The 16,498-nt window shown below is 42.6% G+C and overlaps 1 protein-coding gene across 2 annotated transcripts in view; it reads left to right on the plus strand.

Annotated features, from left to right (window-relative positions):
• Positions 1–16,498, plus strand: part of UBE2H (ubiquitin conjugating enzyme E2 H) — a 72,197-nt gene that overhangs the window by 31,448 nt on the left and 24,251 nt on the right. For both annotated transcript variants that reach the window (XR_007354709.2, XM_048836772.2), the window contains exons 2-3: positions 2,059–2,135; positions 2,993–3,067. Coding sequence is in view for 1 of the 2 variants with exons in the window: in XM_048836772.2 (XP_048692729.1) it covers positions 2,059–2,135; positions 2,993–3,067 (152 nt within the window). In the remaining variant the exon portion in view is untranslated. The remainder of the gene's footprint in view (positions 1–2,058; positions 2,136–2,992; positions 3,068–16,498) is intronic.

The raw sequence follows: 16,498 nt of genomic DNA on the forward strand, positions 1-16,498 counted from the left end.
TAGTTTGCTATCAGAACTTTCCATGCCAGCCTTTCTGAGATGGTGAGACAGCAATATTAGCTATCCAAAGTGATAATCTTCCTGCGACTTTATCACAGGAGCCATTACAGGACTCGGCCTATGTTGTTTGCCACTCTGACTTTTCAGGTGCCATCTGAAAACAATGTTTCCCTCCTGTCCTAACAGTCCTTTAAAGATTTTGACTTAACACTTCCGGTTACAAGATCAACTCTTAATAGAATATTTTTGATGCTGAGGGTGATGCTGTTCCGAAGTAAATAGACTTCACAGCGTGTGGTCTGGTGGATAGAGCAGTGAGCTGGGAGCTTGGAAAGTCCCTGGTTCTAGTTCTCTTTGTCACTCAGTAGCTGTTGGTAAGTTTTCTAACTTGATTTGAACCAATCAATAAAATGGGTTTACTTATGTCACCGGGATGTATGGAGGATTTTTTGCACAGTGCCTTGAAGATGAAAAGGTGCCAGCATAAATATTTATGTTTTAGCATACTGTTGAGTAGACGTTTCCTGTGTATTGGTGGTGCTGGGAGCTCTAGGAGGACAGCCTGAAGCATCTCACTTATGAAAATTGAAATTCTCTGTCATGCATTCCTTTTAGTCTGAAGGAATGTTTTGACCCTTATAGTGCTTAGCTCCTCTCATCAGAGGCTTTCAAAGAGCTTTGCAATGGTGGTTCCCCATTTGTAAAATAGGGGATATACTTAAGGTACGTAAGTAACTAACTGAAGTTCATATGGGAGTAGAAGTTGGGTTCCCTTACTGTTAATTCTCCTGATGCCTCCCTCATAACTCATGTATTAAAATTAGTGTTAAAAGCAATTGCTGTTGGGTCATATTCATAATCCATTAACACTGCTTTATATTGGAATACTTCAGCAAACTAGGAGACTGAAACATCACTGTTAATTGTTTTAACTTGTTACTGAATCCAAAGCTTTTTGCCTTTCAGTGCTGTATTCCCTTCTCCACAAAGCTCTGGTTGCTTTGATTTTTTGTAAGTTAATGTAACTTAATGTTTAAAAATAGTTCTCTTTTAGTGTTGTACCAGCACATCATAATTGGCCCCTCTACCATCTCTCTAGAGACCTCTAGGTTTTTTTGGCATTGCAAATCAAATTAACATTAGATTGCCATAATTTGCATTCTTTCAGTGGGAGGCCATCTGACAGAATTAAAGGCAGCCAAATAGAATTGAACACACCAGGACTTGCCATTGTCATGGAAGAGACATGGGAAAAATTCTGCTTAAAAGTATAAACAGTTAATGCCAACTTAGAAACTAAAATGTGATTGGCAAGAAAAGTTGCACTCTTCCTGTTTAGTGGATGTTGCCCCAATGCATTTGAGGGGAAGAGGGTTGTCTTTAAAACAGACCCTCACCCCATCAAGGATGGTGCTCCTATGGTTCAGTGTCTTCAGTGTGGGCAAGTGCAATCAAGGTTTCAGCTACCATTGTTTCTAAATTTTAATTCCCCTGCTCAGCTGCATACCAGTCACTAAGGTGGTGCCAACAAAGAGTTCAGTTTTTAATGAAAGTATAGATTCTTGAGGAAACAGATAGCAATGGTCCGTCCCTCTCCTCCCCAACTCAGAGAGAGCTTCCTGGAGTTTTCAAGTTCTGAACACTGTTCCCACCACAACGTTAGAGAAAAGTTAAAGGAAGGCTGCTTTGTTCTACTTAACATGGGGTGAGGGGTGGAGGCAGGGAACTCCCTTTAACACTTGTGGAACTAATGTCCATTAATAATTGGATTATTCAAATATATTTCAAGGATATTAAATTTCATGTCTGTAAAGATCAGTGGTTCTCAACCTACTTACCATTGTGGGCTGCATCCCATACTACCTGCATGGCCCTGAGGATGTCACCTGGGTCGCAGCTGTGTGCTGATTGGGCCATGAGTTGAGAACCACTGGTAAAGATATTCTGAATATTAAGTTTTAGACTGTTCAGTGTGCCAGGTTTCCAGTAAGGATCATGACTGTTTGAGTTACCATGTTGTCATCTAGACTTAACATTTTCCTTTACTTAATACATCAGTATTGAGAGCAAACATGAAGTCACAATCCTAGGAGGACTCAATGAATTTGTAGTGAAGTTTTATGGACCACAAGGAAGTAAGTATATGTCCTGTGCCTCATTATGATGCCTTTTTTATAGTTAAAACATTTCATGATGGTTTTAGGAAAAACAGAAGCAAATGGCCAAGTACTATATCAGTTGTCCATATGTAGTAACTGGGAGCACCCAGAAAATCTGGAAACTGCAAGTTGGAGCAAGGGGTCAAGGGATGCCATTGCACTTAGGTTGCATCTTGACCACAACCTGTCCGATTTCTCCCAGCTGACAATAGGGGAAGATGGGGATGAGAGCAGAATTTCAAACCTTAATATTGGGTGAACATCATAGTCTCTCATAACTGAATGACAGGTTGGTAGTTTTGAGTGATGTGCAAAGCCACAGCATTATCTTAAAATAGAGCTTAAATTTCAAAGGTCTTGAGTGGAACCACTCGTGGGGCTTGGCACCTTGGAAAATCTGGCCTGTCAGTTGAATTTTATAAAGTGCTTGTAAACAAGATTGAAGGCCAAGATAGATATTTTTTTCCCCAAAAGAATTCGCTCTCTTGCTGGATCTCTAATGTGTCTTAAATTAGTAATGCCTCTCAGGGTAAGTAGATTATTCGAACTTTTGTGGTCTGAATAAGACTCTGGGGCCTTTGTGCTAAAAACTAATGTAGTATCAGTAAAATCAGAGCCCCAGTATAGACCAGTGCCCTTCACATCTTAGGGGAATGGCCATTACTATAGGGCTTTCTATCTGTGCTCTGTGTCAAAGAAAGGAGGTTTGACACGAGGGCTTATTCTAAATGGTAATTATTTTTCCAGGTCTTTTTTTACTTAATACCATTGTGCTTTTCTTCTAGGCAGAGTTCTGCAGTATGTCTAACACCTGCATTTTTCTCTGATTGCAGCACCATATGAAGGTGGAGTGTGGAAAGTTAGAGTGGACCTTCCTGATAAATACCCTTTCAAATCCCCATCTATAGGTAATAGTCATCACTTGCAACCTAAATCTATCTTGTTGCTCATGTAGTAGAGAGAACTACTATTTTATAGCATTTTCACAAATTAAGAGATACTAGCAATTGCTGTAATTTTTCACTGATTTTTAGCGACTTTACTGAAGTCAGAGACCTTCTGCAGGTTTCTGATAACCTTAATGTTAAAGCATAATATTAACATTAAAGTATAGTCTTGTACTTAAATTACTGGACTGGGATTCATTAAAGTATACATTAAAGTACGGTCTTGTACTTAAATTACTGGACTGGGATTCAGGAAGTCTGGATTCAGTCCCTGGCTGAGCTACAGACTTTCCTGTGACATTGGGCAAGTTACCATCTCAGTTACCATCCATCTGTAAAAATGGGGATACTTTCCTATCCCACAGGATTGTAAAGATAAATTAATTAATGTTTGAGAAGCTCAGATGCTTACAGTGAATGCAGTGGGGTGCACTCATAGGTATGTAGATAGCATTATTCATTAATGTGCCCTATGGTCTGTGTGCTCTTTTATGCTATAATGTGCATTCTTGGATTGACCTCAGATTCAGAAGTAGGCTGTCGGTGACCTTCTTTCCAGGAGCATGATTTGGAGGCCTGAAATGCAGAAGCTGAAGCCTGGTTTTACTAATCACCTTGGATTTACTAATAACAGTGTTCTTGTAGTACATGAAACAATGTAGGTCTCTGTTGCTGCTATGATCAGAATAGCAGCAACGCTATAAAATTGGGTCGTGCCCATTTGGCTGAAGTAGTAATTATCCTTGTTCATGTTGAACAAATCAATATCTTGGTAAGGCAAAGTTTTTATTTTAGGGCATGTCCATTATGTCTTTCAGTCTTGAATAGCAGTGATCTAATTTCAGTATTTTTAAACTTCTCCAGTAGTTTGAATATGATGAATAAAAAATAGCTTATATTGTTTGAAAAACTGAATCAAATACAGCGACATGATTAGGTTTCAACATCCCTTTCTTGGATTATGAAATAGGTGCTGCTAACTCATGGAGTGACATGGTAGTTGCCCGTTGAAAGGGCAGACTTGTAGTTCAATCCACTGAAGTATTTTGAGGAGTCTTCCGTCTAAAGAACTGAGAACAGCTTGAGGAAAATTGATATGGAAACTTGACAAAGTGGGTTGGAGTAGATGGGTCCCTTCCAATCCCAACATCCTGATATGAAGACAGTGGGTATTTGCTGATTACTTAATACTCTTACATGGAGACTGTTTTATTTAGAATCTTTGCCTCTTGCGTGCAAACTAATCTTTCTGGTCCTTCATTTTAACTATGCCCGTTGTGTATAGACAGTGTTATCATTCCCCGTCTTGTGTCTTTATCTTACTTTTATATAAAAATTCTCATATGCACGTCTAATCTGAGTAACCACATGATCTTATGCTACCACTGTTGGCCTTCCTCTCAGTGTCTGCCTGTAACACTGACAGACCCTGGTTGTCAGCAGGTGGGATCGAACCTGGGATCTCTGAAGCTTAGTGTATGAATCTCTACTGCACGAGCTAAAAGCCACATGGCTCCTAGCCAAGGCTGCGGCAGATTGATCAGTCTCTAGATCAGTGGTTCTCAACCTATTTACCATTGTGGGCCACATATGTAGCTCTGTGTTATATGGGCTGCATTCACTCGTATATATGCTACCTGTACATCTTCAAAAAATAAGGTTTACTATTATATGACAGCAATATGATTCAAATCAATACAATACCTTTCATTTCAACACTGGCAAATGTCTATCAAGAGCTTTTTAAATTAGCAAAATAAGTCAAAACATTAACTCTTCAAATTAACTTACTGTAAGAGTGGCATGGCATGATGTTTGCCATCCTCACTTCAGCGCTGTGGTTGAGCTGAGTGCTCAGAGAGTGCAGCTGTGGAGCCTGCGGGGAGCCCTGGCCAGGGCTGGGTACCCCCCAGACAGGGAATGCCCCCCCGTCACCCAACTCCCCTGGGACTGTTCCCTCAGCATCCAGACCCCCACCCTCCCCAACACTGGGCTGGTATACATGGCTTCCCTGCAGAGACAGGTGCCCTGTCCAGTACAGAATGGCTCTCCCAGGGATAGCCCCCTCCAGCATCTAGTTCCCCATCCAGGGACTGCACCCCAGCATCTCCCAGCCCCCTCCCCCAAGGACTGCCCATAGCACTCAACCCCCACATCCAGGGATTGTGTCCCAGTATCTAGCCCTCCATCCAGGGCCTGCCACCAGTCCCCGCACCTAGTTTGTCCCCCCATGCACCACCTTCCCCATGCCCACTGGTCTCACCTCAATTGCAGGTAGGATGACCAGATGTCCCGATTTTTATAGGGACAGTCCCAGTATTTGAGGCTTTTGCTTATATGGGTGCCTGTTACCCCCACCCTGTCCTGATTTTTCACACTTGCTATCTGGTCAGCCTAATTGCAGGTAGCTCAGTTGCCCTGCCTGCCTGCCACTGCAGTTCTAGTGCTGGGGAGCCTGCTCAAGCCAGGGTCACTCGACCCTGGGATGGGGATGTGCTGAGCATCCTGGCCTCCTGCTGGGCCCAATCCTGCTGGCCAGGAGGAGGGGGATGAGGCTGAGCCCAATCCTGTGCTGCCCCATTTTTTCGACCAGCTCTGTGCCTAGCTTTGTGCCCAGACCGTATCAGTTTGCAGACTATAAGTATAGGGCATTGCCATGCCAGCAATCTTAGATGTGAGTGAGAGGCTGCCCTAGCAAATTGCAGTAAGTGCACAATCTCTGCCTATCTTACTTAATTTAACACATTGATAAAAAGTTTAATTCCAAAGTGTAATTCTACTCTGAAAACTCTCACTCAATGGATCTGCTCCTTGCGTGTATTGGAGTCACGCTGCTGATTTAGCTGCAAAAATAAGTTTTGCTCTCATATGCCCTGTAGAACGTACACGTCTAAAAGTAAGCCAGATTCTGTTCCTTGTACATCAGTTGTTTGCTAGGTTCCAGTCAATTACACTGAGGATAGTGACATTGCACTGGTGGCGTTGAGGACAACATTTCTCCTGGACAGCCTTTAGTACTGGTTGTGCTATGAAAGGTAGAAAACAACCTGGCATCAGAGACTGAAGTAGACTGAGTTAGCAGAGCTGACCATTAGAGAGAACATCTTTTTGCTTCCAAATCGAACATGTTTGATTGTAAGTTCATTGTTCATTGTCTTGATGAGTTTCTCAATACCCCATTCTTACCTCACCAGATACCCTCTTGCGCTCATACTATGCCTCACAAATACCCACTTGTGGCTGCGAAAGCTCCTCCTCCCCCTTTGAAGTGTCTGCTGCTCTAGGGTCCATCCTCTCCTCTTCTTGAGAGAAGGCTGCTAGCAGCCCAGGTTACCAGCTGGGTGGAGTGGCATTGAGCTGAATAAATCATAGAATTGTAGGGCTGAAAGGGACCTTGACAGGTCAACTAGTCAAGTCCCCTGCACTGAGGCAGGACTAAGTATTATCTAGACCATCCCGATAGGAGTCTAATAAGCTCTTAAATACCTCCAGTGTTGGAGATTCAACAGCCTCCCTAGGTAATTGAGGAATGCTGAGATAGCTCTGTTTGGTTTAGTCCAGGGGTCTCATACATGTGGGCCGCATACGGCTCGCGGAGCTATTTGCTGTGGCCTGCCAGGCTCCCTGTGTCTCCTTCCTCTCCCCCACAGTTATTTCCCCGCCCAGTTATTTCCTGTGGCTGCCAGGCTCCCCTCCCCCACCATCCCCCCAGCTCGCCGTGTCCCCCCTCCTCTACCTACCTCCAGGCGCTTCCCGCTGCCAAACAGTTGTTTGGCAGCACTTAGCTGTTTCCAAGAGGGAGGGGGGAGGAGCGGGGAACCGGGTGCTCGGGGGAGGAGGCGAAGAAGGGGCGGTGCAGGGGTTGGAATAGGGGCAGGGAGGGGGCGGAGTCGGGGTGGGGACTTTGGAGATGGGTTTGGAATGGGGGTGGGAAGGGGTAAGAAGAGGCAGGGCAGGGGCAGGGCCTCATAGAACGGGTGGAGTGGGGGCGGGGCCAGGACAGCCTGAGGGGCAGTGTCAGTGATGTGGCCCTCGGGCCAATGTATTAGTCTTCATGCTGCTCTCCTGGTAATTTGAGTTTGAGATCCCTGGTTTAGTCTCAGACCTGGCACAGTGAGCTGAATTCCTATCAGCTGCTCAGCACAGGAACTTCCAGGAGGAGGGAGCTTCAGCTGGGAATGGAGTTGGGTGGTCACGGTCAGGGGGAGAGTACAGAAGACACTAGTATCCAGAGGAGGCAATAAGGCAGCTGCAACAGGGAGGAGGTTTGTGTTTTCTTTGGGTTACATTTCTGCCACCTTTTATTCCTGCACCTCAGTCTGGCTTATAGGCCAGAGCTGAGTAAACTTTTGGCCCTTCTCTCCAAGGACAACAAGATTTCAATATAATGTTCTTGTGGAGAGAGGGAGAAAGTACTTCAAGTCATTCTCTAGTAACCAATCTAACTGATGCAGGAGTGATGGAAGCTTTGGGGGAGCTGTGTCCAGTCATCTTCAACGAGAAGCTGTGCCAGATTGGAAGGAGGCTTGTGAGTAAGAGAGTCAGAGGAAACACAGCAGTAATCTATGACCGGGTTGTGTGCTGTTCAGCCAATGGCAGTCTCTTCAGTTCCCATGAGGCAAGAGGTTGAAGACACTATTTGCTCTACCCCAAGCCTGGGATCACTAGAATTCGGGGAAATGAATGAATATGGTTTAACTGGCGAGATTCTTCTCTGGTTTGGTCTAACTAGTTTACTGATTTTTAACAAAAGGAGAAAAGGCAAGATAATTTCAGTGTGATGGAGATTCCTATAAACAGATAACATGACTGTCTATGTCACTGCACTCACTAGAGCACTAAGGATATGGATTACACTACGCCAGTTGCATGCAGAAGGTAGTGTAAATTGTCTGTGTAAATCAGTGGATCATATAAAATAGAACCAGTTCCCTTTTCTCCTTAATAAATTATATCTTTTATGTTGAAACTTTAAAACGAGTGCTCTTTTTGCAGCTTTCCCTGTTTCTCTCAAGCGCTCTGGAAGAACTTGGGTGTATAGTTCATTCAAGTTTTAGAAACCGTTAATGTGAACTGGAATGTAACACTTTTTTCCAACAAAGTAGCATAGTGGCTTGGGAAAGTGTATTGAGTGTTCCAAGGTGCTCTTGATGAAGTGTTTAGTCTTTCTTGTGCTTAAAGTGGACTCCCAATTGTCAGTTTCCAACCTTTTAGAAACCAACTTTTATTCCAACATGGCACAGAGTAAGGTACACAAGAATTTGACCCACCACGCTATTGGGAGCTTCAACGTATTCTCCTTAGAGAAGTGTAACTAAAATAACTTTGTTCAGTTTGTTTAAACAGGGGTTGGGCCAGGTTAGTACCCAGAAGGTGAACCTCAGTGGAAAATCCAGGTGCTTCAAGAAGTGGTATAGATAATTCATATGTTGCTCTTCTTGGTTTAATATTAAACCAGTGCTCCAGGCAAGTATTAGTGACTTTGTGCTGCTGGAGAATCTCTTTCAGAATAGATTTAAAACTGAAATCCTGTCTGCTTGTCTTTGAAGATTATATGGCACATCTTGGAGGAGAAATATTAGCCCTGGTGTGGTGCCTGCTTTCCAGTTTTGGTCATTTTTCCTTATAACTGAATGTGTGTAAGGAATTACTTCCTTTTCTACTCAGCTTTGTAATATTGTTGTGCTGTGTTAAATAATTCCTCACCCCAGAGGTGGCACTCTCCCAAGTGCTTCCCATATATAGCTTATAAAGCATCCTGGGCTCTTCCTGCATGAAAGGAGCAATAGAAATGGGAGTTGTCATCACTAATGCATTTGCAGTTTTCATTATCTTGGACTGTGGGTACCTGCCACCTACTTCTGACTATGCATATTCATGTTATCTTTGTGCCTGTCATATAACTCACTGAAGCTACCAGACCCAAAATAGTCTTGATGCAAGATCTGACTTTTCTTTCAAAGCAAGTGCATTTTTATCAGAAACTGGCATTTCCTTTTAGAATGCGTGCATATAAGCCCAACATCCTTGTGTCCGGCTGTGACTCTGAACTTGTGGCTTCAAGTGTGGGGAAAAACAGAGCAAATTTACACACTGCCACTAAAATCCTGGCTCTTGAGTGTTAAACTGAATCCACCCAATTCAGACAACTCTAAAACTTACTATATTTTTTAAGAAGTAGCTGATTTTGCCAAAATTTGTATAGTTGGCTTTTGAAATTGGTTTAAGCTGCTTTTAATTGTGCCCTCGGCAATTGTTTTCGTTGTTCCATCCCCTTCACATTTATTAAAAAACCAAGCTCGGCCAGACTTAGAAGTTGGTTCCTTCTCTTTCTCCAGTGGGTGATCTGTTTTGAGTTGTTTACTGTTTCAAATACTCTGTTGGCCTTTCATTTTTTCCTTTAGGATTTGATATCTTAAGGAGAACATGCTTTTTAGCTTCTTCCTGTTTTTAAAAGGAGAATTGAGAAATGTTTTTTTAAATGTACTGTTTCAATATTCCAAATCATGAGAATACTTGGTGTAAATGTAAAAATAAAAGTAATTATCTGTTCATAAAATTCCAAAGGCTGAGATTAGAATTTAATGGGTCTCTGTCCTTGATGCCACAAACACCTAAACCCAAGACAAGTATTTCCTGCCCTACTCAGATGTTAAGTGATGTTGCCAATTGCTTGTAGAAGAAATGGAAACCTAGGAGCCTGAACTCCTGCTTTGGCATCTAAAAGCTTCTGTGTGTTTGCTTCCTTACTACTATCTTTTCTCTGCAGTGTTTTGGCTATAAGTGCACACAATATTCCAAAATATCACAATTATATCTCAAAATAACTTCCATATATTCATATATCAAGTCCTTGTTTCTCCTCCAGTTCTGTGGCTAGTCTAATTTAGCCACAGTATCTTGCATTTATATAGCACCTTTCATCCCAAAGTAAACTACCTGCTATATATAGGGGATCAGTGTAGGCACTTCTGGTGTGAAACATGGTAGCTACTTAATAGTTCTTGGCAACACTATACAAGATCACCAGATATCTCCTAGGCTGTGCTAAATTTTTATTTTTTATTGCAAGTTCTATTTTTACTTCCATCTCCTAGCTGGATTGCCTTACAATTTGGTACTTAAAATTTCATAAGTCACTTATCACTGCTGATCATTATGAATTTGCTCTTGCACATATATATCAGTTCTTCTTATAACCTATAAGAAACTTGAAAATGCCCATTCCTCCAAATAAGCTATGCTCTGTATAGAGGGAAGGATGAAACTCCAGAAGGCAATATGTATCCACTCCTCCATTCTGTTCCCTTGACACATACTGAGCACTCGATACAGCTTCTCTGCCACAGTCAGGGAATGGTGGAAGCAGGCTGACAAAATGTAGAAGCTGCTGTCAGCGTGACTTTGGCACAGATTCACAATGTCTCTTGTCCCAGTCACTGAAGCCTGTGTCATGTGACAGTTTACCTAAGCAAAAAGGTGAATTGACTGTTGGAACAATTCCCACTGTGGCGGTTTTGCTAGATTTTCTAGAATTTGCTCTTTAACCTTGATTTTAGTTAAACGGGTTAATAGTGTCCTCCTAGTCAGGAAAGGGATTATCTAATGATTAACCCAAGACTAGGAGTCCTGAGATCCCAGGTCTGCCACTGTTTCGATGTGACTAAAGACAAGTCATTTAACCTCTCTGGCTGAGTTTCCCCATCTATTTATACATCAGAGCTTGTAGGTATAATGTTGCAGAAGCATCGAAGATACTGTATTAAAAATGCTACAGATGTGAAAAGTACTGTAATAAAAATAGCTGTGGGACAGTTTACATTACTTGTGATGTTTGCAATGTAAACTGTCCCAAGCTGTTTTGTTAGTGATTTGGTGTTATAAAGCACATTTCACACTTAGCTTAAAATGCTTGGAGGTAAACAAACAGCCAAATCCTGTACTAAAATAGGTTCTGTCGTCCAGAGCTGGAGTACCAGATTCCAGGACCTCTACCGTTGTGTAATGAATGCCTCTGCGTTAAGGTGGTGCAGTGCATACAGCACTATTTGTCTGATGTTACCAGTTAATATGCTGAATAATCTCTTAACCTGAGACTCCTTCAAAGAACCTTTATCCGTAACTTTTATTGGCAAGGGGAAGAGGCTACCTAATGCAGAGCTGTGCACAAGGCAGTAATCCTCCATCCACTGTGAGGTGGGTAGTTATCCTCACTTTACAGCCAGGGAAACTGACATAGATAAAAGGACTTGCCTGAGTCCACAGAGAGAGTCTGTGCTGAGCAGGGATTAGAATTGAGGTCTTGGCTTCTAGCCCTGTGCTTGGTCCCCTCTAGATCACACTACACTGTTTTTAAGAGCTCTTCTGGAGGATGGCACCTATAAACACTGGTATACTTCCCTCCCATTCTTTGTGTCTGTATTTCATATGAACCTAACTCCATCATATTTGTGTTGTGATAGCGTCCGCAACCCCGTTGTGCTAGGCGCTGTACAAACACAGCACAGAAAGATGGTCCCTATTCCCAGGAGCTTACACTCCTAAGTATAAGACAAGATGACAGATAGAGACGACAGATGGGGGAATACAAGGAAACAATGATAGTGTTGGTCAGCGTGATAGGCAGTAGTCCCAGCACACCAGAAGCTTAACCACTGTATGGTATCTGAACCCACTACATCTTGGTTCAGAGGCAAGAGCACAACCACAGAGTCGTGCTGTGGTCTGACTGAACAATTACGACACTCACTCTAACAGGATGCTAAAATCACAGCTTCCTTGTGACGGTTTGCATGTTAACTACCGTGCTGAGATAATGGGTCAGGAATGGCGAGCTCATACCAAAGCTTGTTATGGTATTTGACTGTCCGTGTGGCAGTAACAGAGGCACGTTACATAAGAGATATGAATCTGCTGCCATAATGGGTCATGCAGGAACGAGGTTAAAAAGTCCAACTGGCCTTGAGTTATGAGATGAATACCCACATGGGGACCAGGAAGGACTGGGGGTGTAAGGTTGAAACCAAAAACAAGTGGTGGATATAAACTGGCTACACTTCTGAAATGGCCTGAACTCCTTTTAAAGGTGGCATTGCTTTATTCCTGGTGCAGTTTAGTCCCATAAGGTTGTTTGTTTGTCAAGAGGGAAGAGACAATTCTGAAAGTTGAAACTTGCTATGTTTTTGCCCTTTTCTTGTCTTGTTTGCCTCAGCAGGGCTACCAGTCACTGCTCTTGTTAGAAGACTGTATTATGCATCAGAAAAAAGTCTTCATGGGACCTCTCTCACAACCTACTGGCTAGTTGGCTGTACTTTGAACACAGATAAGCGATGGGCTGCCCTTTGAGGCAATGTCTGGCGGAATGCAGCCAATTCCTGATATGGAGGGGAAGTAGCAATTGGTGCAAGAATGTCCCAGCTGCTACAGGCCCGCACTGCAGGTAGTTTGTGCAGTTGCCGTGGTGGAAGGGATAGTGAGACAGCTTCCAGTCCATGTTCCTGTTGATTCTTCCTCCTGAACTACCATATTTCTAGTACCAAAGCAGTCATTCCGCCTGAAGAAGTGGACATGAGGCCCTGATTCAGGCAGGACAGTCTGTCTCAAACCGTCCGTGGGATTAAACTCCAAAGGTATGTCTATGCTGGAAAGAAGAACCCAGGGTACAGAGTCTCAGAGCCGGGGTCAATTGACTCTCGCTTGCGAGGCTTATGCTGTGGGGCTAAAAATAGCAGTGTAGACGTTCCCACTTGGGCTGAGGCCCGGGCTCTGAGACCTGAAGAGAGGAGCAGCTCCAGCCCAAGTAGGAACGTCTAAACTGCTATTTTTAGCCCCACAGTTGACTTCGGTTGACTTCGGCTTTGAGACTTGGCACCACAGTGTTTCTTTCCAGTGTAGGTATACACTGAAGTTTGAATGACCTAGAGAGCAATTAAAATATGAAATAAGCCTTCAACAGAAAGACCTTTTGGTTCCAATTCATCAGGTAGGACCAGGACAGTTGCCTTTCGAGATAGCAACTAGTCATCTTGGTAATCTGCCTCTAAGGAAAAGTATATCCCAGAGAAGGTAGTTTGTGATTGTGAGCAAGCACTTTAAATCCTATCTTTGGGCTATTCATAGCCACATCTTACTTGGCTAACCACTATCTCCAGAAGCCGTCCTTGATGTCAGCTTAAAGAAGTCTTAAAGAAGAGACCAAGGACAGCATAGGCCCATTACTCAATGAGGGGAGGAGGGGGGGGGGGAACATAACAGAAAATATGGAAATAGCAGAAGTGCTTAATGACTTCTTTGCTTCAGTTTTCACCAAGAAGGTTGGTAGTGATTGGACATCTAACATAGTGAATACCAATGAAGATGAGGTAGGATCAGAAGACCCTAAAATAGGGAAAGAACAAGTTAAAAAGTACTTAGACAAATTAGATGTCTTCAAGTCACCAGAGCCTGATGAAATGCATCCTAGAATACTCAAGGAGCTGACTGAGGAGATATCAGGGCCATTAGCAGTTATCTTTGAAAAGTCATGGAAGACGGGAGAGATTCCAGGAGACTGGCACTATATTAGCCCCTTTCCAATCTATAAAAAGGGAAATAAGGACAACCCAGGGAATTACAGATCAGTCAGCTTACTTTCAGTACCCAGAAAGATAATGGAGCAAATAATTAAGCAATCAATTTGCAAACATCTAGAAGATAATAAGGTGGTAAGTAACAGTGAGCATGGATTTGTCAAGAACAAATCGTGTCAAACCAACCTGATAAGTTTCTTTGACAGGGTAACAAGCCTTGTGGATAGGGGGGAAGTGGTAGACGTGGTATATCTTGACTTTAGTAAAGCCTTTGATGCTGTCTCGCATGACCCTCTCATAAACTAGGGAAATACAAGCTAGATACAAGCACCTACTATAAGGTGGGTGCAAAACTGGTTAGAAAACCGTTCACAGAGAGTAGTTATGAGTGGTTCACAGTCATGCTGGAAGGATATGACAAGTGGGGGTCCCACAGGGATCAGTTCTGGTTCCAGTTCTGTTCAATATCTTTATCAATGATTTAGATAATGGCATAGAGAGGAAACTTACGAAGTCGGCAGACAATACCAAGATGAGAGGGGCTGCAAATACTTTGGAGAATTGGATTAAAATTCAAAATGATCTAGACAAACTGGAGAAATGGTCTGAAGTAAATAGGGTGAAATTCAATAAGAACTAATGCAAAGTACTCTTATTTAGGAAGGAACAATCAGTTGCACACATACAAAATGGGAAATGATTACCTAGGAAGGAGTATTGCGGGAAGGGATCTGGGGGGTCATAATGGACCACAAGCTAAATGAGTCAGAGTAACACTGTTGCAAAAAAAGCAAACATCATTCTGGGATGTATTAGCAGGAGTTTCTAAGCAAGACACGAGAAGTAATTCTTCCGCTCTACTCTGCAGTTATTGGACACAATGCTCCAGTTGAGACCTAGTTCTGGGTGCCACATTTCAGGGAGGATGTGGAAAAATTGGAGAGAGTCCAGAGAAGAGCAACAAAAATGATTAAAGGTCTAGAAAATGACCTATGAGGGAAGATTGAAAAAAAAAATTGGGTTTCTTTAGTCTGGAAAAGAGAAGACCGAGAAGGGGACATAATAACCATTTTCAAGTACATAAAATGTTACAAGGAAGAGGGAGGAAAATGGTTTCTCTTAACCTCTGAGGATCGGACAAGAAGCAATGGGCTTAAATTGCAGCAAGGGAGGTTTAGGTTGGACATTAGGAAAAACTTCCTAACTGTCAGGGTGGTTAAGCATTGGAATAAATTGCCTAGGGAGGTTGTGGAATCTCCATCACTGGAGATTTTTAAGAGCAGATAAGACAAACACCCTGTCAGGCATGGTCTCCTGCCATGAGTGCAGAGCACTGGACTAGATGACTTCTCCTGGTCCCTTCCAGTCCTATGATTCATTGTGGCACATTGCTGTGAATAGTCCATTCAGAGGGCCATCTTTGCAAGGTGTCAGAGGTCTATGGTATGTGACCATCATGCGTGTTTTTTAATGAGGGTTTTGACAAAATGAGAAGCCAGTGCCCTGAATGCACAAATCTGTCCATAGAAACCATCTGAAGTGGATGACAGAATTTGGGAGTCTGTCCTCAGATACAGAAGTCTGTAGCTTCTCATACCAGAAAGGTCAGTTGGTTTCTGTAGAAAATGTCCCTTGTGAACTTCAGTTTATTTTGACTGTCAAGATAGCGTCTTACTGTAGCCGATTAGTCTGTAAGACATAAGTTCGCTTATGGCTCCTTCAGTGAAGGACAGACTTTTGTAGGTTCAGAAGTATAAGGTGACTCTGAGAATAGTTCACAGGTTTAGACTCTTATTTCTAAATTTCAGACATCAGGATACTGCTTCACTGTCATTCTGACCAGAGAGCCAAAATCTCAGAGGAAATTTCATTAAGGTGCCAGGAGCCCACTGAAATCTGTCCAGTTCTTGAAATTTTAGAGATCTGTTAACTTATTTTGTTTGGCGAAGCCAAGAAAAGACTGGCAGCCTCTAAGTTATGTATATAAAGGAGGTCTGTGCAAGAATAAATTTGTGTGTGGTTGGGCTCTGTCAGCCAAAGAAATGGCTATTTCATGGCTTTCAGGGAAGCATCAAGAAGACTTTTGCAAGGAGCATGTTGGGCACTCAGTACATACATGTGCTTGATATCAAGGGAGGGCATCTTATTTCCTGAGTAGCTTCTTAATGAGCAGCCTTATTTTACTAATTAGCAGGAAAGGGACTCTTGTGACCAGTACAGATTTTGTACAGATGATGCTGGTTTACCTTAAATGGGAATTGTGGAATACAAATCACGTAGCATCTGTGCATGTGTATAAGGGAGGCTCTGATTATTATCGCATCAGAAGTCTACTTAGTTTCAAGCAAACATTTGTTGCTTCAGTAGATGTCTTCTGCACAGAGCTTACACGAGACCACTGGTTAAACTTTTACATTCACTTTTACCCACACAATTAAGGCTTCTAAAGCTGTCCAGTACGGTGTTCTAGCAAAGATGCCATAATCTTGTGGTATAGCTACACTTGCGGAGACTAGCTTTACCTCTGCCTCTGTCCTGTATTGGTAATGCACATCTTGACTGGAAGACGTGACCCACATTATCCAAAACCAGGATTACATTGAAAATTCTCTTGATTATCCCCTTATTCAGAACCTTGTCTGACATATTGATCAAAGCTGTATTGTATTATTTAAAGTTACGGTTATGGCGAACATGCTAAAGTTCTTAGCCAACTGGAAAAGAGCTTTATATTTAAGACCTATAGCTTCCACTTCGCTGAAGGATCATGTATATGTGTATATCATTTCAACCATGCCTAGTCTTTATTTGGAAATCTAGACTA

This window comes from Caretta caretta, chromosome 1, assembly GCF_965140235.1.
Source record: "Caretta caretta isolate rCarCar2 chromosome 1, rCarCar1.hap1, whole genome shotgun sequence".
Taxonomy (NCBI): Eukaryota; Metazoa; Chordata; order Testudines; family Cheloniidae; genus Caretta; species Caretta caretta.